This window comes from Phyllobates terribilis, unplaced genomic scaffold, assembly GCF_046119375.1.
Source record: "Phyllobates terribilis strain yellow unplaced genomic scaffold, ASM4611937v1 Scaffold_9__5_contigs__length_417890890, whole genome shotgun sequence".
Taxonomy (NCBI): Eukaryota; Metazoa; Chordata; class Amphibia; order Anura; family Dendrobatidae; genus Phyllobates; species Phyllobates terribilis.
This window is the reverse complement of record NW_027362769.1, coordinates 330,795,546-330,821,132: the sequence shown is the minus strand read 5'-3', so window position 1 is coordinate 330,821,132 and position 25,587 is coordinate 330,795,546. Positions and strand designations below refer to the sequence as shown.

The 25,587-nt window shown below is 43.1% G+C and overlaps 1 protein-coding gene across 2 annotated transcripts in view; it reads left to right on the top strand.

Annotated features, from left to right (window-relative positions):
• Window positions 1-25,129, top strand: part of LMTK2 (lemur tyrosine kinase 2) — a 72,563-nt gene extending 47,434 nt beyond the window's left edge. For both annotated transcript variants that reach the window (XM_073647994.1, XM_073647993.1), the window contains exons 7-14: window positions 1,872-2,005; window positions 6,908-6,992; window positions 8,708-8,829; window positions 9,614-9,763; window positions 11,338-13,813; window positions 15,452-15,584; window positions 17,825-18,079; window positions 20,054-25,129. In XM_073647994.1, coding sequence (XP_073504095.1) covers window positions 1,872-2,005; window positions 6,908-6,992; window positions 8,708-8,829; window positions 9,614-9,763; window positions 11,338-13,813; window positions 15,452-15,584; window positions 17,825-18,079; window positions 20,054-20,082 — 3,384 coding nt within the window. In that variant the 3' untranslated portion in view covers window positions 20,083-25,129. The remainder of the gene's footprint in view (window positions 1-1,871; window positions 2,006-6,907; window positions 6,993-8,707; window positions 8,830-9,613; window positions 9,764-11,337; window positions 13,814-15,451; window positions 15,585-17,824; window positions 18,080-20,053) is intronic.
• Window positions 25,130-25,587: the final 458 nt, after the last annotated feature.

The window sequence follows — 25,587 nt, the reverse complement described above, 5'->3', positions numbered from 1 at the left end:
CAGTCTCCTTATAGCTGTTTCTCTGCAGAGAGCAGGGGGAGTGGCCACACCCCCTTATCTCAGATGGCTGTTAATTAAAGAGGGAGCAGCACTTGGTGTATAATGTAATGACCCAGACGGGAGGGGGGAGCAGTGAGGAGCAGCTCCTGTCACGTGGAATTACAAGTGTTATAATGATAGAACTGCACTGGAAATCTCATCTTTATAGTGTATGCGTGCAGCAACAGTAAAAAAAAAAATGATCTCCCGGAGTACCCCTTTAGTAGTTCTAAAAGGGGACTCAAACATGCTAACTTTTGATTGCATTCATAATACACTGTACTCCTTTGCAGTATAGTGCAATACCTAACATCAATGTTTAATTGACAGCCTATTAGACACAGCCTCCAACAGGATCTGATGGGTTGAGGGATATAGCTGAAACTAGGCAGTCATCAGCACTCTACCTTACGCTGTGGGAGTGCCGACGACCTGATGGAGCCATCTCCCTATGTCCTCACTATTGACACCGGCATCAGAGGGATTAAAGCGCACACAAAGCAGGAGCTGTGCATAACAGGAGGTTCCTATTGCAGATGGCACGGGCACAACACCTGAGCCCATGCCATCCTTGTGACTTAATTGTGTGGCGGATTGCGGGACAGCACTTGTAATCTGGAAGTATATTCATGTGAGTTTGCTAGAAGGGGTTAAAAGCTTATCCTTAGGCCTTCGATATTAAATCAGCAGTGGTCTGATTCTTGAGTCCAACACCTGTCAACTGTACAAAGAGGTTACAGCACTTGCCCTGGTGCCTCCGGCAGCTGAAAGGCTTCTCTGCCACAGAGTGGGGGGGGATAGATGTGGGGGGGGGGGGCGGGATAGATATGGAGTGGGGGGGGGGGATAGATGTGGGGGGGGGGGGATAGATTGTTATAGGGCACAGGAGCCTCAGGTTATGTCTCCAATGGTCACCACCTTCTATGTAACTACTGATTTACAACTGGGCAAAAATCTTGTACAGATATTCATCATTTTGGGAACTGCATGTGAGATATAGTGAGCCATGTAAAATAGTCCAATCTCTTGGTAATTGGGCATGTGGTTTCCGTTTTTTTTTCTACCTCCAGATAGCATGGCAAGGAAGTAATTTTGGATTTTTTTATTCTTGGGTGGAGCACTGGTTTTGGTGCATTTTGTGTACTCTGTAACTATTAATTTCCCATGAATAGATTCTACAGAGGAATTGAACAGACATGGGCAGGATAGGAAGGAGGTTACAGAAAATGACGGAGGATCCCTGCAGGTAGACACGACGTGATCTGCTTACGGTTAGGGTGGCCCTTCCAACAAAAATGGACAACAGCTTTTTATTAGTTTTCATGCAATTTACCTTGAGGTTTCTTTGGTCCACGTGCTTGGCATCTACTGACGTATGGCTCCTGAACTGGAAACCCATAGCAAAATTCCTCTTGAATTTTCCTAGTCCAGGTAACGAAAAAAAATTTGGAAGAAATGGTATTTTGGGAAGAGTTTCCAGCGTCTTATAAGGGCCCGTTATGAAGCTAGGACTATGCTGACTTTCCCGCACCCATTTCGTGGTCTCCAGTCTTCGTGCCCGTGCTGCGATTTTTCAGAAAGCACATGAGTGAAATTGTGATGTAAACGACAAGAAGCGATAATTACCCATAAAAGGAAGCTTGCCGTGTGTGCGCCTCCAGGAAACATGAAACTCGATGAGTTGAGGACTATTAAGCCGGACAACTTTACTAATAATAACCCTGTTGACTGATTAGATCTGAGTAATGTATTTAGTTGCTGCTTTTTAAGCATCTCTGAAGTGCAATCAGCTGATGAACAAGCTGATGATGAGCTGTTGCTTTCTTTCGCAGGGTGACCTGAAGACCTATTTGAGTAATGAGAAGGAGAAACTGAGCGGGGAGACGGAGATCCTGCTGCTGCAGCGCATGGCGTGTGAGATCGCTGCCGGCCTGGCCGTCATGCACAAACACAACTTTGTACACTGGTATGTTCACATTATGCACTGTATATACTTTTTTTTTTTAGTACATAGTTTAGTAGCGTAAAATTCATTGCATTTAATGGTAAAATAAAATCCATATTTGATCTTACATGGAACAGGAAAGAAGCCCTGCTCCTCTAGGAATGGTGGAAACTTGTCTGAAAACAAGCTCACTGTTCTACACGGGATAGGGACACCCACTGATCAGCTCATTATCCGCCATCCTTGGGGGTAGGTGGTGATTTGTCACCGGACAACCCCTTTACAAAATTATTCCCAACTCCTACATTTCCCCAGAGGTCACCTTAAATGTAAAGTGTGGATCCCACGAATGGGATCTTCATCCAGCTTGATAATATGTGCCACTATCAGTGGAGAGGTGCTCAGAAATCCTATTGTATGAAAATTCTGAGAACCTGCAAGCAGCCCCATTCTCCAGATTTTAAACACCCCAAAGCCCTTTAAATGTTAAGCAAGTTGATCCCTTTATGACCTCAGTGATGCTCCTGCAAGGAGGTCTGCATATTTGTGTCAGCAAGTGCGGAGCGTGATGATGCACTTGCAGCTCCTCAGCATCACGCTTCATTCCCTGCCGTGTATTCGAGGCAATGACCTGTCAATCAACCAGAGGAGAGGGACGCTAGGCAGGGAATACAGCGTGAGGCCGAGGAGCTGGAAGTGCATCTGCAAAATGTGTTTTCTCACCGCTGGAGCATCTATGGGATCATAGAGATCAACTGGCTTATCTTTTAAAGGGCTACACAGTCATATAAATGCATTGGGGGTACAGAAGTGTCAGACTGGTGTGCTTTAATCATTACACTGTCTGTCTAATTGAATCGGTCTCCCTGTGTTATGTGGGACGGGTGGAGGAGTCTGCCGATACAAGAGGCGCCCTATGTAATGGATTCTACTAGGACTGAAAGCTTCTGATCAGAAGACCATCCTAGAAGAATAGTCCATAGTAGTGTATATGACATTGGCTTTATTAACTTAGTGTACCACTTTAAGGTGTAACTATCCTGTTATAATACTTTCTATGTATTCTAGGCTCGGCATAGTGTTGCTGATCGGCGGGGTATCTGGTAGATAGAACCCTACTGATCAGTCAGAACGCCGCTGTGACGTTTTGCGGTGTACGGGTTCATTAGTAAGTCTATGGGTCTGTATATTTACTATCACAGAGCTGTGTATGGATCACATACATACATTACATACATCATGCAGGAGCCGTTCACTTCAGAGCGGTGTTGTGACCAGTGGGGCTCTCTGGACCTGGGCTCTCACCAGTCAGCAATACTATATGGCGCCTATAACATATAAAAAGTCTTACACCGTAATAGTTACACTTATAAGTGAATCGGTCACTTCCTCTATGCTACTTAATGCTGTGATTTGTGACAAGCCAATGTCTGCTTTGGCCAAGGACTAGGTGGCACAATGCTGCGGTGCTTATGGGATCCCTCAGTCTCCTGCATTGGCTGTTTGGAAAATTCTATAGTGTTAATGAATTATTGCAATTGTATCTGGTGCGCAAAAGAAGAAGAAATATCCATGCTGCAGTTTTACAGCAGAAGTTGGCATTCATCTATGTGCTTGTAAACTACGGCCACCTCATGAGGACAGGGGGTTCAGCCGACGTTGGGGCTGTATAGCAGGATCTCCGCAGGTCACCAGTGTGGGTCTTTGGTTTCCTCTGAAGAGGAGCAGCTGGGAGTTACTGCGGCTCCTTCTGCTCTTCCATCACTTATCCTGGTATGGATTATATCAGCATGGCGCTCATCAGTGTGCGGATACCTAATCTGTGGCCTGAGACAGCACTTGTTACCATTCTTTACAAATGGCTGACATATGACACTCGGTTTGGAGTGGCTTTCCTGACCTCTTGATTTAATAAGTCCCACATGCCGTCTAGACCAAGCTCTGGGCATCTCGGTCAAGGAACAGCATGTTCACCAGGAGCACCTTTTTTTGTATCAGCACACCAAAGATATATGCAGTCATAAGTGTGTTCTTTAAAACCAGAAATGATGCCTACATATACCATGGCCTTGAGATGCACTTCTGTGTATAAGGATTTACCTCAACGATCAGATCTAAATGATTAGAGAAGTATATGTGATCTAATATGTAAAAAAAAACATATCCTCGTAGTGAAGACTAGTATCATTTAGTTGTATGAGTAGGTCCCCTAGATGTGGATCATATGTACATCAGCAGCGGGGATACATTCAGTGTAAGCCAGGCCGAGGCTCATCAGCTTCTCCGCTTACAGGGACTGTGCCAGCACCATCTGCAGATTGATCAATTAACGCTTTACATCAGAGACTCGTTTTACATCTGAATTGGTCGAAAGTCTGAGTTCTCTCCACCAGTGGGTTATTGGGTTCATACTACACAGATTTAAAGAGAAAACCGAGGAAATGAGCAAATAACCGGCCGTTTGTAAATTAATAGTACAAGTTAATAGTATAGGGTGCTTAGTTGACACTATTTTGATCAATAGAGAGTAAACGCCATGCCAACACGACAAGATGTACGCAATCGGGATGGATCCTAACTCTTGTATTAACTTATATTTTAGTTCACCTCTCGTTTTAGATCAGTAGCCATTATCCCCACCAATCATCCAGATGTCCAGTGTGCAGAGCCGCAGCAGCACAGCTCCGTATACTGGGTAGTTGTCGCTCTTGGGTCCTCCATACAGTATAATGGACCCATATAGTCCTCCATGCAGAATAATGGGCCCCACACAGGCCTCCATACAGAATAAGGGGCCCCACACAGGCCTCCGTACTGAATAATGGGCCCCACACAGGCCTCCGTGCAGTGTAGTGGGCCCCACACAGGCCTGGTGGTTCTGGTGTTGCGGGCCCCACACAGGCCTGGTGGTTCTGGTGTTGCGGGCCCCACACAGGCCTGGTGGTTCTGGTGTTGCGGGCCATATACAACCACCCTGAAGACCAGGTTTTGCCCATGATCAGAGTTTGACATGTCTGGTATAAGCACAGCCTTAAGGAGGAGAGTTTACTTGAACGGTTTCCACTGCAAAACTCATTGTGTTTGATGGCCTGTGTGCACACAGCCTTAAAAAAAACAATGAGACCACAAAATGTCCCACGGCCTGCTGGAGACAAAATATCACTATGGTCTCCTAGGCTAAAACTGGTTTTGTAGGAGAAAATGTGAGGGATGGCGGCTCCTGTCCTCACCCTCCGTCCTAACCCCTGACTATAGTGCACATTTCCTTTATCAGTGCGGTTTCTAGTTACGGCCCATTAGTGATGTGATTTGGTATTTGGTGATTTAGTGCACGAGCTGTGCAGTAATGTGGTAGGGCCGGATCAGAGGCTTGTAAGGTTTTTTTTTTTAGATTTTGAATCAAAGTAAAAACTTTTGTGAGATCAGACCCTTCCTTGTTGTTTCCCACATAGCGGTCTGTCCCGGGTCCATTGATGGCAGGGCCATTGTGCCACCTCTTTTCTGTGCATTCATGGTGTGTAATAACGTGCTGCCCGGTGGGCGCAGTCCATGCACATGTGAGCGCTCCCATCCCGTCTACTTCCAGCAACATTATCCTGGTGCTGTCTGAGTTACAGGCAGATCTCCAGCATCAGTGATTTTGTTGTTGGTGGTAAATGATTGCAGCCTCTCCGGATTCCCCGTATCCCTCACCCAGCGCAGTCATGCACAGTATTTTTTGCTGGGTAAACCTGTTTTGGCCAAGCTTTAGGAAAAATGGCCTACCAGCCAAGCATTAGGAGTTTGAGGAATTCTGACTCTCCCCTAATTATAGACGGGGAAAGACTTGAGCATTTTTAAAGGATATGGACACCTTTTTGGGAGCATTTGTTTTTTTTTTACTGAAATGCATGTATTTTGGGATAAAAATGGTTTTTGACAAATGGGTGTCATTAAAAATGTTGCCTTCTATAGCCTCTGTATTGCACGGTCTATGTCTGGCTGCAGGAGGTTATCTGAGAATCTGTCAGTGATGGGAGTCTATAACTCTTCTCTTCCACCAACTTTCTTTCATAAGGTCATAAATGGACTGAGGGGAGCTCAGAAAAAGGAAGATATGAGTTATAAACTTAACAGCTCACTGATGGATTCTCTGTTAACTCCTCCTACAGCCAGCAATGGACAGGTTGAAGGCAGTGCACAAATACAAATTTTTGCCCCCCCCCCCCCAAAAAAAATACACGCATTTAAATAAAAAAAAAAAGTGTCTGCTGTGTCTAGATCCTTTTTACATTTTAACATGACCAATCACTTGTTCTCAAGTGAGACGAGCTGCTGCCAGGAATGTCTGGCAGCTGCTTATTACAATTTCCTCATTGAGCACACATGCACCGCCATATTGCCATTACTACATTTCTATTGTAGGGGTTTTCGCTGCCTTCTTAGACCCTGACAGGTAGTTCTTCCCCACCAATCCAATGTCTATGCAGTTGTGTGCCCTATAAGCTAATGTCCAGATAGGGTAACCCCTTTAGGCAAGGTCGGTGTGTCGCCCATGGTGTGTTTCTGAGCGTCTTTATGGTTAGTTTGTTGTGTCTAGCCGTATGGACGGGGATCGGAGCAGCGGATCACTGGCTCTGGTGAGGAGGAGATCACAATGCTATTTCCTGGCTCATGTATTTTTGCAAAATGAAAAGGTTAAATCCCGCACCTGAATGCTCTGCTGAGCCTCGCTGTGTGGTTTAGGTTTAGCGTGTCTAGAATATCCTGTGGGTGAAGAATTTCTTAGGAATATTTACTTGCACTGATGTTGTGCTGAAAGATACAGATATAACGGCCCAGATTGTGTCCGCGACTGCCTTTTCCATTACTGGCCTGCAATATATTGATATTGGGTTTTTTTTCTCCCAGATCTCATTTCTTTGACCCCTTTTTGTTTTTCAGTGATCTGGCTTTACGAAACTGCTTTGTGACATCTGACTTAACAGTGAAAATCGGCGACTACGGCATAGGGTTCAGTAGGTATAAGGTATGTAAGGACGGCATGCGTCTGGATTCCCTCTGATGCACCTCAGTCATTACTATTCCAATATTGGATGATTGTATCCACTAAAGGCTGCGAGTAAACGGCACCATCTAAAGGATCATCAATAATGCACCATGGAAATGCTCAAATCACACATTCATGAATACGGACATATTGAGCAGCTCAGTGTGCCTGTATTACTTGTGGAGACCGCTGCCACTGTTCTGCTGCTCCCGGCCAGTCTACACGCTCACTGTGGCTGCTGATCGGCCGCAGAAGTCACTAGAGCGGAGCATATACATTTGCAGGACCCTGGTTCAGCAGCCTTCAGAATGAAGCTGTGTGATCTGCCTCCTACCTGTTAGGCTGCACCTCTTCTGATAACTATGTGCCAGGGCTACTGATTAGAGGAGGCACTATGGATGCCAGCAGGTAGGAGGAACGGGCGGCTGATGTGACCATTGGGCCAAGTCTCTGCGAATCAGTATGCTCATCTGTAGCGTGCACATGTAGACTGCTGCCCCCCTGTACATAAAGAAAAAATGGTAGAAGAGCAACAGAGGCTTCAATAGCTAAGTAATGCTTATGATATATGCCAAAAATAGCACTTTCTTCTGGGGTATGCTTTAATTCTGCCACAAGCCTTTTTATTTGCAAGTCAAACCCCAAAAGGGTGTTTTTTCTCCGTGTTCGATATGCATCTGCATCCTGTTTGTTGGACTATATATTTGTTTAGTGGCTCCTAATGGTGGCGGATGTCTGGGTTTCCATCCTGACTGTGGCCACTGCTGGACACTTACATCCAATAGTGGTGACTGGTATATTACAGCATTACCAGCTTTGTCCCCAATTCTATCTAATCTTGTCTGACTACATAAGTGATATGTGTCACCCATGGGGTATAGTGGTATCGGCTTCATGGGTGTGCCAGAAATGGCTTGTAAAGTTTACATTTAATGTGTGAGACAGATGTCATACAGCAGAATCTGCACCAATTGCTATAAAAATAAGTGTAGTATGGACTATGGTCGGCCACTATGCCACGGCTTTGTGTCTATGCTCTACTGATATAAACTGGCCAGACAATGGCCGAAAAACACTTCTTGGCCTCCAAAGAAAATCTGCAGCAAACTCCACTTCTGGTTGCTTACAGAAAAGGTGGACAGCAGAGTTCTCTCCAGGCTGTCTGACCACCAGCGTCTCAGCCCTGCTGCCAATCGGTGGTCAGGTGGTTGTGATGTGATCACTTCTGGTCTGGCAGAGACCATTGGAGCCGGAGCTGTTTTCCAGGGAGACTAGAGCTTTTTATATCAATAGCTTCCCCCCCGTCACTCCTTAAGCAAAAGCTTGATGTGAATGGGCCAATCTGCATATTGTTACATAGGTGTGTTATGGGAGCTTGCTGCTTTACCTATATACAGGGAGAATTTTTCGGGAAAAGTTCTCTAGGTGTGTATTTTATCTGGATTTAATTTGAATGTGGTGTAGTTTAATGTCTCACCACTAGGTGGCAGCAACTCCCTAATGCTGAGACCGCATGTTTCTGCAGACAGCTTGGCTCTATGGACTGTACTGTGTGAATGGACAAAATAAAGGGTCTCATCTGCAAGTATGTCTGCCCCATACAATGCAAATAAGATCTGTACTACTACCTCTGCTTGCTATAAAGGGTTTTATTTTTACTATTTTTTTTAATCTTTTCTTCCTTTCTTTTGTAGGAAGACTACATGGAGACGTCTGAAGAGAAATGTATCCCAGTGCGATGGACGGCGCCGGAGCTAGTAACTTTGTTTCAAGAAAGGGTAATAGTTGCAGATCAAACCCGTGCCAGCAATATATGGTAGGTCCTGACTTAAAGCAATGTAATGAAGTTTAAAGGGATATCTCTTTAAGGAATATTAATTTACTAGTAGATGACACCAAGTCTGTTTTTGTTTTTTTTAATTGGAACCATTTAAAAAAAGAAAAATGCTAATGTCTAGATATTGCTGTTGTATACCCTTGTCCTGGTGTGTTTTATTTTTAATTTCCTTTCCGATATCCACCAGATGCCAGTGGTGGCACCCACTCAGTAACTCTGCCCCACCACCCAGATACTCCTGGGCACAGACAGGAGTGGGATTTGCAGTGTTACAGGCTAAACAATTCGCCGTGCACTTGAAGCGATTCTTTTCTTCTGTTTTAGACACATGTTGAAGCTCTAAAATGAGGTGGCGCAAACCAGGGAACACCATATAAGTGTTTAAAAGCAATATCTAGGCACAGGAACTTTGTGTTACAGCCATGTAGTAAAGAAATGGTAAAGCACTAAATCAGTAGTGAGCACGTGTCTGCCTGAGTATTGTTTTTTGCATTGCAAAGTAATTAAAGGGGTTTGGTTATCTTTTTTGAACATCCCTCACTTATGTCCCGCTAGTAAGGGTCCATACTTTTGCCATAATCCAAGGTCGTTTGTTTTTTTGGACATGTGAAGCCAGCTTTAGTAGGATGTATATAAAATAATTCTCAAGCAGACCACCCTTTTTACTTTGACTGCTCAGTTCTGTTTTTTTCTCTAACGTAAATGTCTTCCAGATTTTCAAATCTAATTGTATTAATGGTAATTTTCTGTTTTTTTCCTTTAGGTCTCTCGGTATAACTCTGTGGGAACTATTCGATGGCTGTGCCACTCCTTATGCTGAACTTTCAGACAACGAGGTCTTAACCTATGTTTTAAAAGAGAAAGAAGTTAAACTTCCTAAACCTGTACTTGACCAGCCATATGCAGACCGATGGTAAGAGCCTTGTTCTGATGGAGCAGCTCCATGTCATTCCCATTGCACTTCTCTTGTTGAAGTGAAGTTCCACCTTTCCCCCCAGTGTTAAAGGTTTTGTCTCGTCTGATTACTTTTTTTTTTCTTGCTGCCACTCCAAAGTACTAAAAATGTTATACTTTCCAATAAACTCACTATTAAAGGGGGACTTTGCAATATTTTGAAACACCTATTTAAGACCAGAAGCCGCTCCCCGCTTCAGCACGGCTGATGCAACAGTCTAAGAACTTTTAATATACATTTTAGAAATCTGATTTGGTTTTTTTTTTTTGGAAAAGGTGGACATTCGCCTTTAATATAAAATTTCTGCTTTTTAGTTTAAAAGGGTTTGGGGCTCAAGTCTACAGTCACTCTATGTGACTGCAGACTTCTGAATCCTCACAGCGCACTGTCAGGATTTGCCCGGAGAGGGCGGTCATGTCACAGCAAATATGTGATTTGCGTGCTTCCGGCCACATTCAGACTAGACGTATCCAGCCTCGCTCAATTCACTTGTATTGAGCGTGGCTGCACACGTTTAGTCAGCAGGTGACCGCATGTATGCAAATCTTATTCTTGCAGTCAGGCAGCGGAGAATCCTGACAGTGCGCTGAGGAATACACAAGTCTGCAGTTAGTGACCCCCAAACCTGGACAACCCCTTTAAATGCTTACCTTTTTCATTTATTTAAGTTTGAACATTGTGCGGTATATAAAATATATCCTTTTAAGATTTTAGAATTATTTTATTTATTAAAATGTGACACGGTGTATGTACTGCGCTTCATTATTATTTCTCAATACAAACTGCATACCTTAATCAATGAGCCTGTGTGGTATAATCCAGTCTCCTATTCACATGATGGCTGATAACTTTTTTTTTTTTTTTTAATGAAATAATTTTTATTGAAAAACTCCAAATACAAAATTTCCATCTTTTAAATAACATAAATGACATAGTAATTCCATAGTGTAAAAAATAAAGTATTTCAACTTCAATTCCCTAAACCCAACATTGCAGAGAGAATCATTTTCAGGATAAAACACTAGGGGGAAAATAGCGCAAATAGGGTCTTATCCAACCAACATTAAAGGTATTTTTTATCAGATTGTGCTAACCTGATCCGTAGTATGAAGCGTTTTAAGTTTGATGGTCAGCTGCTGCGGATCCACAGGTTGTCAAAACCGATGAACACCAGGATCGGGAGAATTTGTGGACACCCCCCGGGCTGCTGATTTATTGAAAACGCCAATTTAAAGAGATTTATTAACTTGTGGTTTTTATTCAACCCGTTTCGAAGTGACCGGCACGTCTTCTTCAGGAAAGAACCACATCTGCATTTGGGGATATAACAGGTTCCCTTTAATGTATGCAGTTTGTATTGTGAAATGTAGAGATAAATACACTTTAAATTTACATCTGGCCACATAAAAATTGTCAAAAAAAGTCATTAACAAAACGTAATTTACTGGTATGAAAAATATAGTTTTGTAAATTTTTACTGAAATATGTTCCTGACTGTGTAAATCCTGATTTTGTCTCTTTTTTCTCCTAAGGTTTGAAGTCCTGCAGTTTTGTTGGCTACCTCCAGATAAGAGACTGACGGCAGAAGAAGTCCACAGACTACTGACGTACCTCCGGATGCAAAGCCAGAAGGAGAGTGAAGAGGACTTCGAGCAACGTTGGAATTCTCTGAAACCAAACCCGAACAGCCGGCCGTCTGCAGTAAACAACCTGGCGTTTCCAATCTTGGAGCACTTCAATGGCGACGAATTGGGCCGTGAACTGGATGAAGTTCTTACTGTGACTGAAACCAGCCAGGGCCTGAGCTTTGAGTACGTGTGGGAGGCAGCCAAAGAGGATCATTTTGAAGAGCACAGTCATCCGGACTCGGACACTACGGTCAACTACAATAGCATATTTTTCCCCGTGCCTGTAGATATTTTTCAGAAATCAATTTTGGAATCTGAGCAAGCTAATAGAGACTATGCCCTTTCTGTACCCGAGGTTGTTCCGGTTTTCGATTCCCACAATGCTTCTGTATCTAACGAATATTACATCCGGTTGGAAGAGCAAGGCGAAAGCAGGTTGGACTTTGATAGCCGCAGCGATCACAAAGAACGCAAAGACGATAATCTACAGTTCATTGCACTGACCGATCTTAGTTCTGCGGGAGCCAGTAAAAATAACAATTGCTCCAAAGTACCCGATAAGTCAAGTATTCCCGAGTACCTTTATGTCTCGGAGCGCCCAGATTATCCACCCCATAAAGCCGTAACCAGCTTGGATCCATCAGACAATAAATCAACCGAACTGTCTCTTTCTGACTTTTCAATAATAAATGATCAGGACTCTCCTCTGACGGGTTCAAAGACAGATTTTTCGAAAAAGGGGGGGCAGCATCTTTTTGATCCAAACACTTTCCTCTTTGACAGTATTTCAGACTCGAGGTTGGGATTGGCAGAATTGGAAGAACTGTCAGACAATTTTTTCTTCTTACAAGAGAAGAATCTATTGTCTGACCATCCCAAGTCGTTGCAGAGTAACGTTGGGTCAAAGAGCATTTTTGAAAACGGAAGTAATTTGGACATTGAGTTGACTCTGGCCGAGCTCGATACTTCCTTCCTAAATTTTTCGAGCGAAGTGTTGACAGGCAAAAAAGAGAGCGCTCAAATAATGGACTTGGGTCCGATAGAACAATCTGGTTCTGCTGCAAATGAGGACTTTTTACAAGAATTCATTACGGACCCCCGTCTTTCTGAAAAAGAAATTGAAAGCACAACCAGGGATGTTATCCGAGATCAAGCTGAAGAATTTGTCATAATTGACTCACAAGCCGGTACAGAGAGCAATGATCTGTACAGATCCTTTGATCCTAAGGTTCATAAAGATGACACGTGTAATGGTCAAATCTGCCCTGAACCCACGGATGAGTGGTTCACAATAGATGCTAAAAAATCCGGAGAACAAGTCAACGGGGATCTTAATGGATCTCCACTATTAAAAACTTCTGCTTCACTTGATGTAGCTAGTCAAGACAGCTTGTTAGATGATACTGCGTCCAACTGTACACCATCCTTGGTCCCATCCGTAGGAACACCCGACTCTCTCGACTCGCTAGATGTTCAGAATATTTTAGAGAGTGACGATTCGAACAAATTCATACCATCTGACAAACCCGCTGATAGCGGCTATGAGACGGAGAACCTAGAATCACCAGAGTGGACCTCGCACGTCAACGGCTCTTCCAGCCATTCTGTAACCAATTCGGATGTGTCCTCTCTCGCCACGCCTATTATTATAATATCAGAAGCTGTCGAAAATGACGCGGAACTTGATTTTGAAACTCAAAAACCTGCCAACGGCAGTAACCATTCCTATCGGGACTCTGCTTATTTCTCCGATAATGATTCGGAGTTGGAGAAGAAGCTCGATGCGTCTGAAGCCATTGAAAAGGAGGGTACAAGTTCGTCATTGGAAGAGACTACTAGTAGCTTTCAGAGAAAAGTCCTTGTCCCAGGGGACTGGGCTGCAAATCTGTCTCTGACTTCAGACCATTCTGACCTAAATTTACCAGCTGATGACATCACATCCGAAAACGATGAGGAAATTGTAAACCCGTTTGGTCCTTCCGAAGTGTACTGCTCGGTGAGTGCGATCAAAGATCTGCCGTTTTTGAGCCACAATGAAGGGCAGAAACTTAAAGAGCCTGATATGGAGGGGAAATACCTTGGAAAGCTTGACGCCTCTGGCCTGCTCGACTTCTCTGAGGACGGCATGGATGCTGATGAAGAGGATGAAAACAGCGACGACTCTGATGACGACATAAGAGCCTTCAACCTTCACAGTTTTAGCTCCGACAGCGAGGACGACACCATCCATCCTGTTCCCGTTGTGCACATGGAAAGAGATGATGGGAAAAACTTAAAAAGCCTGATCAAAGTGCGCAAACTTGCCTCAGACAAGCACATGAAAAGGAGCAGAAAAGCGGTCAGCTTTTTTGATGACGTTACAATTTACCTATTTGATCAGGTAAACCAGCAGCCATTATTTATTATGGTCAGGACCAGCAATATCCTATTATACAACCATTTTTTTCCGTGCTTATAATTTGTCGTGAGATTATTGTCCTGGATTATTTTCTAGCTGGTTACACGATAATCTGGGTGGTTCTGCGTTCTTAATTAATGGAAATTTGCATTGTATTTCCTGTCTGAATTGGCAACATTTTCTTATGGCAGACTTATATAATGAAAAAATGGTTGCAAGTTGGAAAAATGCTTACCGGCAACCTGCAAATTTACTTCTAAAATCTGGAGATTAAATATACTCTGCCTACTTGTTCACTAGAGGGTTTTGCTGCTTGGCTCCTTTAAAGAGAACCCCACCCAATGTAATATTGGCTGCAGAGCAAAATAAATGGTGTGGGTTGTTTTTTTTTAGTAATTTTGCCTCTCCCTTGTGGATATATTAGCAATCAAAACCTAAATGAGTTAGAAAAAAAAAAGTCAAGTTCACCTGGGTGTTATCAGCACTGGGGGCGTGTACTTCTTCTCCCTGTAAGATGCTGACCAATCATAAGCAGGCAGAAAAGAACATGCCCCCTCCATAGCTTAGAACAGGTTTCTCAGTGTGTGAGATGTATGAATACAGCCCTGACCTCCTGGTCTAACCTCCTGCATGATTAGAAAGCACAGATGACTTAACACCTTTCCGTTAAGGTCCCTGTGTGGAGAAGGGACAGCACAACTGAGGTTAGCTGTCACATTACAAATCCTTAAAACCTCTTCCTTTCAAAGCTCTCTGCTTTGCTGTACTGTTCTCCCTCCTCCCCTTCCACCTCCACACTGTATGTCCGTTGATGTCAGTAATCACACTGTCTGTTGTGCTCAACTTGTAAGTTCTCTGCAGTGAGATCAGGGCTGTCATTACATCTCACACAGGTGTAACCTGCCTATTCTGGGCTCCTCCTATGTGTTTGTAATGAGACCCCTGACCTACTCACTGCAGAGTGATTACTAGTTGAGCACAACAGACAAGTGTGATACTGACGCATCTCCAGACAGTCCATGTTTGGGGAAGGGCAGTGCTGCAGAGGTGACGGTGCTATGAGAGGAGGCAAGCTAATAGAAGGGTGTGCATGTGACACAGCTAAACTCAGCTGTGCTGTCCCTCCCCTCACACTGACTCATGCAGGAGGTTAGAGCAGATTTCTCAGTAGATGAGATGTAATGATACATCTGATCGGCATCTCTTGGTCTAAGCCATGGGAGGGGGGACAAGTTCTTATTTCCTTTGAGTGTTGTTGCCTGTTTCTGATTAATCAATGTCATACAGGGAGAAGTACACACCCCCAGTAAATAGGGGACAAGATCTTTCCTTTGTTTTGCTGCCTGCGTATGATTGGTCCGCTTCATATAGGGGAAAAAGTACATACCTCCAGTAAAAACTATCTAACACCCACTTGGACTTAATACCTTTTTTTTTCCCTCATTAGGTGCCGTACTTGATTGCTAATATTTCTGCAATGAAGAGGCGAAATTTAAGAACAAAAATTAAGTTTTATTCTGCTCTGCATTCACTATTACACAGTGTGTCTAATTCAACGCGATACATTTGGTGAAAAGTCCTCTTTAACACCCATTCACTTTCCACTTCTCTTTAAATTAGGAAACCCCAACCAAAGAACTAGGAACTCGAGCTCTGGACACCAGCAGTCAAAGGTCCAGCAACAGCAGTCCAGTGTCTCCGTCTGCTCCTGGATATAGATTTGCCAATTCTGAAAGCTCCACAGATGAAGAAGGTACTGGACCTTTCCGTTGCCGAATCTATACTAGACTTTTTTTTAAATCTAATAATTTTTAATGAAAAACTCCAAATACAAATTTTCCATCTCTCAAATAACATAAATGACCTAGTAATTCCATAGTATAAAACCTAAACAAAGTATCTGAACTTCAACACTCCAGGGAGAACCATTTTCAGAGCAGTTCTAGAGTAACGGAGTATAAAATTCGTAGAAGGGGGAAGAAGAGAAGAGTCTAACAAGGGATAGAATATTTACGATGCCATCTCTAATTAGAAGATTCGTGGGCAGCCCTGGAGTATCCAACCAAGGACTCCATATCTTTGCGAATAGAGTTACTTTTATGGTAGACTCCTCTTTTCAACCAGATTATATTATTTCTCCTTCGTTGTAGTTCTCCCATAGATGGAGGTTGTCTAACCAGTGAAATGCAAGAAGTTTACGTGCTTGAAATAAGAGACAAGAGATGCCTATGAATAGGGATCCACTCCATCTTCAAATATTCCCAATATACCTATACGGGAATCTGTGAACAATTTCACTCCATACACCCTTTCTATCAAGGAGATGACCTCATTCCAAAATGGGCCTCTGTCGACATTCCCGCATCAAACGAGCCTCATCAATCCCACATCTAGAATATCACCATGATGCAAAATGCCCTATCTTGTGTAAGAAGCTTGGAGTTTTGTATACTCTGTGAATTAAATATAGTTGAGAGCCTTTGGGTCTCACGGGGAGATAATTTGAGAACAGTTCCTAGAATCTCTCTCCATTGCTGCATCGATATAGGGCCGACATCCACCTCCCATTTAGCTTTAACTGTCAGAAGGTGATTATCCTGTTGGGATGACAATAGACACTTATATATGGTAGAAATTAAACCCTTTGTATGACCTGTAGAAGCAATGATATCTATTGGGGCATGATGTTGTATGCTCAGATCCATCAGACCTGATTGAGCGGAGAGAGCGTGTCGGATTAGGTAAAAAATGTTACGTGATGAGTTGAATTCCTCTTGGAGCTGTTGAAAGCTTTTAAGGACAGAGTTTGTAAATAATTGATCAATCGCCCAGATCCCTTTTTGCTCCCAATCAGAAAACTTTCATAAGTCATCCAAATTGGGATTACGCCATAGCGGTGTGTATTTGGTGAATCCCTTAATACCCATAAGTTTCTTTTCTATGTCCCACACTTTATACACCAAGTAAGGAGAAAGAGAGGATTCCCTGCGGGAGAAATCCCAGACTCTGGAAGACAGAGGTGAGGACCATTTCATAATGTAGACGAGCACCCGACTTGCCCATGTCATCATGTACTTCTCTGATGACCTTAATCAATCTATTGGCCAAAACCTTTGCTAGTAGTTTAATATCCACTGGGAGTAGAGAGATTGGCCTATTAGTTAGGTTTTGACATCTTTCCTGGGCTTTAGTGTTTAAACTATTATGGCTTCATTCATAGAATCTGGTAGGGAGCCCCTTTCTAGTGCCTCCTCAAAGACATGTAAGAGCTTTGGCAATAGTACCTCTTAATTTAGTTTATAAAATTCTCCTGGGAGACATTCGGCACCAGGTGCTTTCTCGTTTTGCAGTGTTTGTGTATACTAGACTTTTTAGATCCATTTTGGACGTGACTGTTTTTCGGCATAGATTTCATACCACAAATTACAATATATGTGAACAGGGTTTAGAAAAAAATGTTTTCTTTAAGTAGCAGAAATTTTTCCCGGCAGAGAAATGAGAATTTTACATAATTTTCAGACCCACAGAAGGCTCATTCTTTGGCGGAACTGGTGAGAATTTTCACTATGGATTTCACCCCTTCAGTCTGTAGACCTAAAATCCATAGTGAATCCTCTGGATTTTACGGCATGACCCACAGCAGGAATTGGACCCCATACACAATAGATGGCTGTCGGCCGGACGATGACTGTCTCCTGCCTCCTCCATACACAGGAGCGCTGCTGTGCTCTCTACAAGAGAGCGGCAGTCGTACTCCTCTGGCGACAGCTGGTTTCATGAAGAACAAAAAAGGATTGGCAGATTGATATTGAAAATGCCGAATAATCTGTCGGGGAGAAAGTAGAGGCCCCCATACCCATTTTCTTTGGACTTGGCCGACAATCTAGTGGTAGGTTCAGCTGTGTTTGGGGGCCTTTACAGAGGTGAAAGCTTTACTGTAATGCCATTGTGTGCAGTCTCAATCCTGTACACTTAAGATATCTCTCCTCTTAGGTGGCGGATTTGAATGGGAAGACGACTTCACATCTTCGGGGCCAGCCTTTATAAACAAACCAGCAGCGAACCCAGTTGGCTCCAAACTGTCCGTCAATCCATCGAAATACTTCTCCCCTCCTCCACCTCCTCGGAGTCCCGATCAAAGCTGGACCCACGCCCCCGCACCCTTTTACTCAAGATTCTCCATTTCTCCAGCAAACATAGCAAATTTTTCCTTGACGCACCTCACAGACTCCGATATGGAGCAGGGCGGTAAGTGACCATTTCTGTATGTATTGACCAGTTAACAAAATATTATTTATATTTTTTCTGCGTTAGAAATTGCTGTTTGCACTTGAAAGTGATAAGATAACCACTTTAGTAGCAAAAAAGAAAATCAGCTGCACCCAACGTTCTAATTTCCAGATTAGTCGTAAAGTGACATTGAACTAATGTGTGATTGAAGCAGATGTGTGCAGGTATGAGAGAGGAGCAGGTGGAAGACTGTGGCTGCAGTTAATGATTTACTGCTGCTAGATGTAAGGAGACCATGTGGCTGTACGAACCACTGGCTTCTGCTCAACTCTCCCTTTTAATTTTGCTGTATTTCTGCCTGGTTCGGAGAACTCGCAGCCCTATTTCTAGACATCCGTGAATAAAACCATCACTTCTAGCCGACTCATTTCTTGGCTGGTATAAAATAAAATGGGAGTTTTACTACCGTAGGAGGGGAATGATGTATTGACACGTGCTTCAAGTGCCGAGACCCCTACTAATTGCTAAAACTGAGCTTCATGCCCCCTCGGTTTTGAGGTGCCAAGTTTTCAGTGCATAGATCCATAGAAAGTATATCAAAGTGATTAAAGCTCTATGCTTTAGTGTTAGCGATCAATGTGGGGTCTTGGCACTTGGACCATCCCTCTCCCCCAGCGATCAAACTTTCTGACATCACACATCAAAAGTTTCACAAAACGATTTACACTTTACACAGCCGATAATGGAAAGGGTTAAGAGAAATTAATCTCCTGTGTTCTATAAAAGATTTCTACAAGTCTGTTTGCATAAGGAACAGGCAGAAGATCTTGCAGACTGACAAACACCCTGGAGGATGTTCATCTCCTGTTTACCAGTATCATTCATTTTTTAGGTTCCTTTCATAAGCTAGCAGGTGCTATTAACTCTCGTGCCAGTGTGCCAGTTTCTGCACTGTGGGTCAATGGCCGTCATAGCGTGCGCATTGTATGTTAAACAGGTCTGTAGGGAGCACATGACTGGTTCCACAACTCCTAGCACAAAAGGTGCTGTGTGTAGCCGGTCCTGGGATCTCCCTCAGCCAGGCAGCAGTGAGGAACATTGCTCAAAGGGGTTCTGCAGCGCCTCTCCTGTACCCTCCTCCGCACGCTCTTTCTTCATATTGCTGATCATTGATATGCCATACCGGGATATGTCTGCTGTCCTCGGCAGCTATACTAACTTAGCGCTCTTGCCAGGGGAGCATCAGATCATTGATGCTTGTGCTGCATTAATTGCAATTTATGTTGCTTTTAACCCTTTGAAGTGAACAATGTTAATCATTTTACCAGATTACTTTTACGGGAACCTGAAAGGAGATTTGGCCTGGGCCGCGGGCGGCCTGGGCCGGATATTTGGCTGCATTATTGCAGCCTTATGTTTCTGTGATAACATACTTTGAAAAGTTGGCTGAAGGATTCAAGTCTCAGATTACTAGTCCAAGAGGCCAGCCTTCTCCCGGCCATGTTTCCCTAGACTGACAGGTCTTTCCATGTATACACCCAGGGATAAACCTGTCTGTCGTGGTGAGTGGAGAATTCGCTGGGGACAGGCTTCGGATTAATTGTCCGAGACACATAATACCTGGCCGGCTGTTTTCCCGGTGTGTCATTCATGCTGCAGTTGTTTGGGCAGTACGATCTATCCTGTCAGGGTCTCTTTAAATATGAAATGATTAAAGCGCATCAGTCAGTAGGATCAGCCCTCCTACGTCTATATGGTCATGTAGGTCATAAGCTGAATAAAATGACACCTTGATCTCTGAGATCCGATGTCTTATTGTAGAGGAATCCACATTTTTCTTAATATGTAAACGAACTGTTAAGATCTATGGGCCGGACATAGATCTCCCAGAGAATCCAGAGCTTATTGTACATGAAATTCCTATTGGACCCTGTGGTCTTAAAAATTGTATAAATCTTCCTTTAAAAAAAAATAATATTTTTTTATCAACAGGTAGCAGCGAGGATGGTGAGAAGGACTGACTCCATACCTGAAGAACTACTGCTGAAAACGCGTTAAGCGGAGGACATACGTGCAATCTTGTGATCTCTGTACAGGAGGTCTGGGGGACGGCGTGTCGCGTGTACAGAGGGTGTAAATGACTATTGTGCAATCTTCACCTCCAGCCACGCTCCAGGTCCCCGTGCTACTACTGTCTGTGCGGAGATGTATCAGTGCGTACGCTGCAGGTCGGGACTGGGAACTCCACATCTTATTGTGCCCAAATAGTGTGTAATTTCCAGGCTGTGTACATACCAGTATATAATCTATCTCCAGTGTCTGTGCTCATGTAATAAGTGACGTGTGCCCAATGATGTTATAAAACACTATGTATTGCTCATTATTGCACTGTAATGTTTCTTGCATATCGATATCTGTACAGAATTTTTTTTTAATTAAGAAGAAACACTGCTCGTTATACATTTTATCTGTCTGAATGTTTGTGTTCTCTGCATTGTAAATTGTGTAATAAGCTGCTGCTGGGACGCGAGCGCAGTCTTATATGCTGTATATTTTTGTTTTCTCAGCAATACTTCCTTGGTTTCAGGTTTGGGATTTCCTTTCTGTATCTTATAGAAGTATATGTTGTATGTGGACTTGTCAGACGGCGCTGCCGTCTGCGCCGGCGGTCGCGCTCATGTCTGCGCCGGTGGTCCCGCTACTAGGTGTAGGAATGGGTTGGATATTTTACAGCCTCTAGTTGAGTCTTAATTCTTCTTGCATGCTGCACAGTTTCTGGAATCGAATCCGACACACAATGATTTAATGCACTACATAAAAGGCGTCTTCTTCCTGACATGTATGACTTGGTGTTAACCGCTTGTGTTGTGCCGTAGTTTGTCTTTCAGGAAACCAATGACTAAGCTGTCTGTTGGGTTGTCAATGGGGTGTGCCACTACATCTCGTCACTGATCGGATGTTGTCAGACTGGGTAGAGACCAGACTTTTTGTAAGAGGGAGTAGTAGCACAATTTAGTTATACTTTTCCAGGAGGAATAACAGAGGAGTGGCGCAATGCAAATTATTTACTAACTCGCACATGCCAGGAGATGAATTTATTTTATAGGTCTAGTTCACCTTTTCCGATTATTTGGGGGTATTTTGCCACTTTTTTTTTTCCCTAATAATTTTGTACAAAATTGTCATGAGAACCAAATGGAGTGAGGTGCAAAAGTTTCAGGTTTCGGATAAAAATCAAACTTGTTTCTGAATTTTGGCCTTATTGCTGCCTTAGTTTCCAAAATTAGGTCCTTTTGGTTCCAGATGAATAGATCATCCACTAGTGGCCGTTCCTTAGAGGCAGAGCTTGAATTCGTGGTGCCCTTGAGGAGCGGTGGGTCAGAAATTGGCCTGAAGACCATGGAGGCGACCTTGATTATGAAACAAACAGACCATGTTCTGGGGAGGGAAATATGCCACAAAAGTGGGGGTCCCATTTCCAATCCCCCTGACCCTTCCATTTCCTGTAGGTCACTGGAGTTCATCCACTACATGAACCACTTTTTTGTTGGTTTGTTTCTTTACCAATATGACATGTCTCACCTCACTTGCATTGCTGATTTTTGACACATGTTCCGTGTGATACCGGACTTGAACTTTACTTTTTTTCTTGTTTCTTATACTCATGCAGTTTAATAAACTTGACAGACTTATTCCACGATTGGGATGGTCTTCTCTCTGCTGCTATGCGGGGTATAGTACGAGCTTTTGTATATTTTGTCTTTTTTATATAATGTATATAATTTGCTGCCCCTTCTGTTGTGGATTGCAGTGCTTATTTGTGGATGTTTTAGCTTTATTTTTTGACTAGTGCTGATAATGCCAGGTGTAGAAGAGAAGACCGGGCTTGACGAAGGACCAGGGAAAGCACAAATAGTATTGCTCGTCCCTGATAATAACCATGACCAAAGCACCAAATTTTAGTTTTTTTTGATTGCTCACATACATTTATAATGAAGTAGCTTTGCCAATATGTATAAAATAGTTCCTTCTGTTTTGTGAGTACAGCTCTTATGCAGACACATGTATCTCCGAGGTAACAGACTACAAACCCTTTTGTAGTCTGATCCTGCTGTCATAATCCCATTTGCTCCTTACTAAGGGGGAATAGATTGGAGGGAATACAACTACAGGATCAGACTGTTCATAGTCTGTAAATGTAGATGCCTATGGGTAGGAATGGGAGCTGCAAACCCAAAACGATAGACTGTTCAAAAAGTATCCTAGCCGCCCACTGAAAGGGAATAGATCGCTCCGTTGTGAGCGGAGTCCATATATTAGGAGACATTACTGCAGGGAAGGGGTTGAAGGTCCAGATAGTGGCCCCCGTATTGGTCAGGATGTTGTCATAGGTTAAAAATAAAATGGGACTACTTCAAAACTAACTCTGCATTAGTAGTGATAGGGTACTATATCAGCTTTACAACTGCATAAATTCAATATTATACAAAACGTGGTTGCACATCAGGTATAAATATATTGATTTCCCATTCATTTTTTCACAAATGATAAATGGAAATATAGTAAGAAACCAAAACTAATCAAGCAAAGTTTGTTCCTTTCTAGATACTCTATATGGACAAAGGTGTTCAGGGTAATATATGGTGTAATGAATCCTATACCTATAATGAATTTATTTCCCATACTCATAGAATATGTTGTTCCCGTCTCAGCAGGAAACTGATTGCTGCTTATGGTGGACGCCACATGAAATTGGAGAGTAGGAGACGCACAGGTTTTTTCCAACTAAAATACAAGCTAAACCAGTTGTATTGTTCCTCTGCTCTGGAAGATGGATGTCTTAATGAATGGAATAGATAACCGGATTGTCCGGGATTAGTAAACCTTGCAGTCTATTCATTTATATTTTTGCTCTTTTTGGGCTTGGGTCTAGTGGGCGGGCCGATCAGTGATTGATTGCAATTTCTATATGCTCATTTAGTGTAGCTGCGCTTTTAGGTAGCTTTTCAGAATAAGTTGTGGGTGGGGGGTGAACATGAGGAACAACACTGGTCATTGTGGCATTTGAATTGGTACTGTGGGCAGAACTGTAGACAGATTTGAGCAGAGTTGAATAATTCGGTGCTGAACAAGGTTTTTTCTCTGAAGTTTCTTACATTTGCTTATACTGTTTGTTGAAAATCAAAATTAGAAATGTTACTACTTTAAACATGCTGTCAATCACTGATGGGGACCGCCCACTGGACTCCTGAGGCCCAAAAGGAGCGGGAATTTAAGTGAATAGATTTAACTCTTACTGAATAATTTCTTACAAACCCAAATATCAACGTGCTCATCTCTATTCCACCAAATCAGGCGACGTATACATGTGCCTCCCGCTCATTTGTTTATTTGAACGGGCTGATATCGGTGACAGTCTCCCCCCGCCCCACACACACTCCCCGTTTAACACTAATTCACACTCCACAGTTCACGATTTAGACAAATGGATACACTTTCCCAGGTGATTGGAAAGGATAGAGACGTGTGCGCCTTCGACACTTATGGGGAAAGGGGGGGGGGGGGGGGGGGTTGAGTCCACAACATGTACCACTTCCGGTCCCAACACTGTACCTCAATGTGTTGCTCATTTGGTTCTGATCTCTGCACTGATCCCATTTCCTACAGTAATAAGCAAAATGCAATCTGTCAGTATTTCTAATAGTTATTGTACCCTAAATCCTGCTCTAAATATGAGATTAAAGCATGTGGCTTTATTTTTCATCCCTGCTGTAAAGCACTACCTTGTACTGAATATCCAGTATGTGTGCGGACATTGGATGGTGATGGGGAGGCGATATTGGAGGCGCAGACACTGAATAGGGAGGGGGAGGAGATGTTGGAGCCGCCGACACTGAATGGGGAGGGGTAGGCGATGTTGGAGGCGCCAACACTGAATGGGAAGGGGGAGGCGATGTTGGAGGCGCCGACACTGAATGGGGAGGGGGAGATGAAGTTGGAGGCGCTGACACTGAATGGGGAGGGGGAGGCGAAGTTGGAGGCGCCGACACTGAATGGGGAAGGGGAGGCGGTGTTGGAGGCGCCGACACTGAATGGGGAGGGGGAGATTAAGTTGGAGGCGCTGACACTGAATGGGGAGGGGGAGGCGAAGTTGGAGGCGCCGACACTGAATGGGGAAGGGGAGGCGGTGTTGGAGGCGCCGACACTGAATGGGGAGGGGGCGGCGATGTTGGAGGCGCCGACACTGAATGAGGAGGGGGCGGCGATGTTGGAGGCGCCGACACTGGAGGGGGAGGCGAAGTTGGAGGCGCTGACACTGAATGGGGAGGGGGAGGCGATGTTGGCGGCACAGACACTGAATGGGGAGGGGGAGGCGATGTTGGAGGCGCCGACACTGAATGAGGAGGGGGAGACTATGTTGGAGGCGCCGACACTGAATGGGGAGGGGGAGGCAATGTTGGAGGCGCCGACACTGAATGAGGAGGGGGAGACTATGTTGGAGGCGCCGACACTGAATGGGGAGGGGGAGGCAATGTTGGAGGCGCCGACACTGAATGGGGAGGGGGAGGCAATGTTGGAGGCTCCGACACTTGTGTAAATTGCCTTAACTCAAGTATACTCAGTGGGGTTTTGTTTTTTTTTTCTCCCCCCATAATAGGGCCATTTTGACTTCCGATTCAAGGTAATGTCAGCAACTTTCTAAACGTTATAATGACTGTGGACTATATTTACCGAGAGAAAAACGAACTTGAATTACAATGAACCTGCTGATCAGATTGTGTTGCCTTGCACGACGACTGTATATACAGAAGAGATATAGATGTGCAATCTCGTCTATGAGGCTATAGACGGCCGGCGATTGTAATTTACATCAAGTATGTAAGGTAGATGGCAAGATCTTATTGGATGAATTTTCCAGATATAATGGTCTTTAAATGGTGTACATTTTTTTTCTTTTTAATTTGTAAAATTTTTACTGTACATTTGATTCTCATGCATAGTGTGATTCCAACTGCTTGTAATTTAAAACACTATTTAATATTCAGAATAAAAGCTATATATTTATAAGAGCTTTGTCACGCGTGTTTCCTTGCAGCTCTGTACATTTATATACATGAATATAGTGGGCAATTGGGGTGGATTATGTACTAAATTCAAATACATACATATGATATAGATATAATTTTATTATAATATAATTATATTAATATTATAAGCTAATTATAGTAACATTATATTAATATAATATAATTATAATGTAATCAGTGTTAATATAATTAGTATATTTAATATTATATTGGTGTTTTATATTAATATATTATAATTTAGTATAAATATTAATATTAATATAATTGTATTATATCTTACTATTATATATTACTATTAAAATATAATTATTACTTTGCTATTATAATATTATATTATAATTTATCCTATTAGATTTCTTATTCTATATTATATTTATAACAATATTGTTATTGGTGTTATAAATATGTATCATTGTAATACAAATTCTATAATAAAAA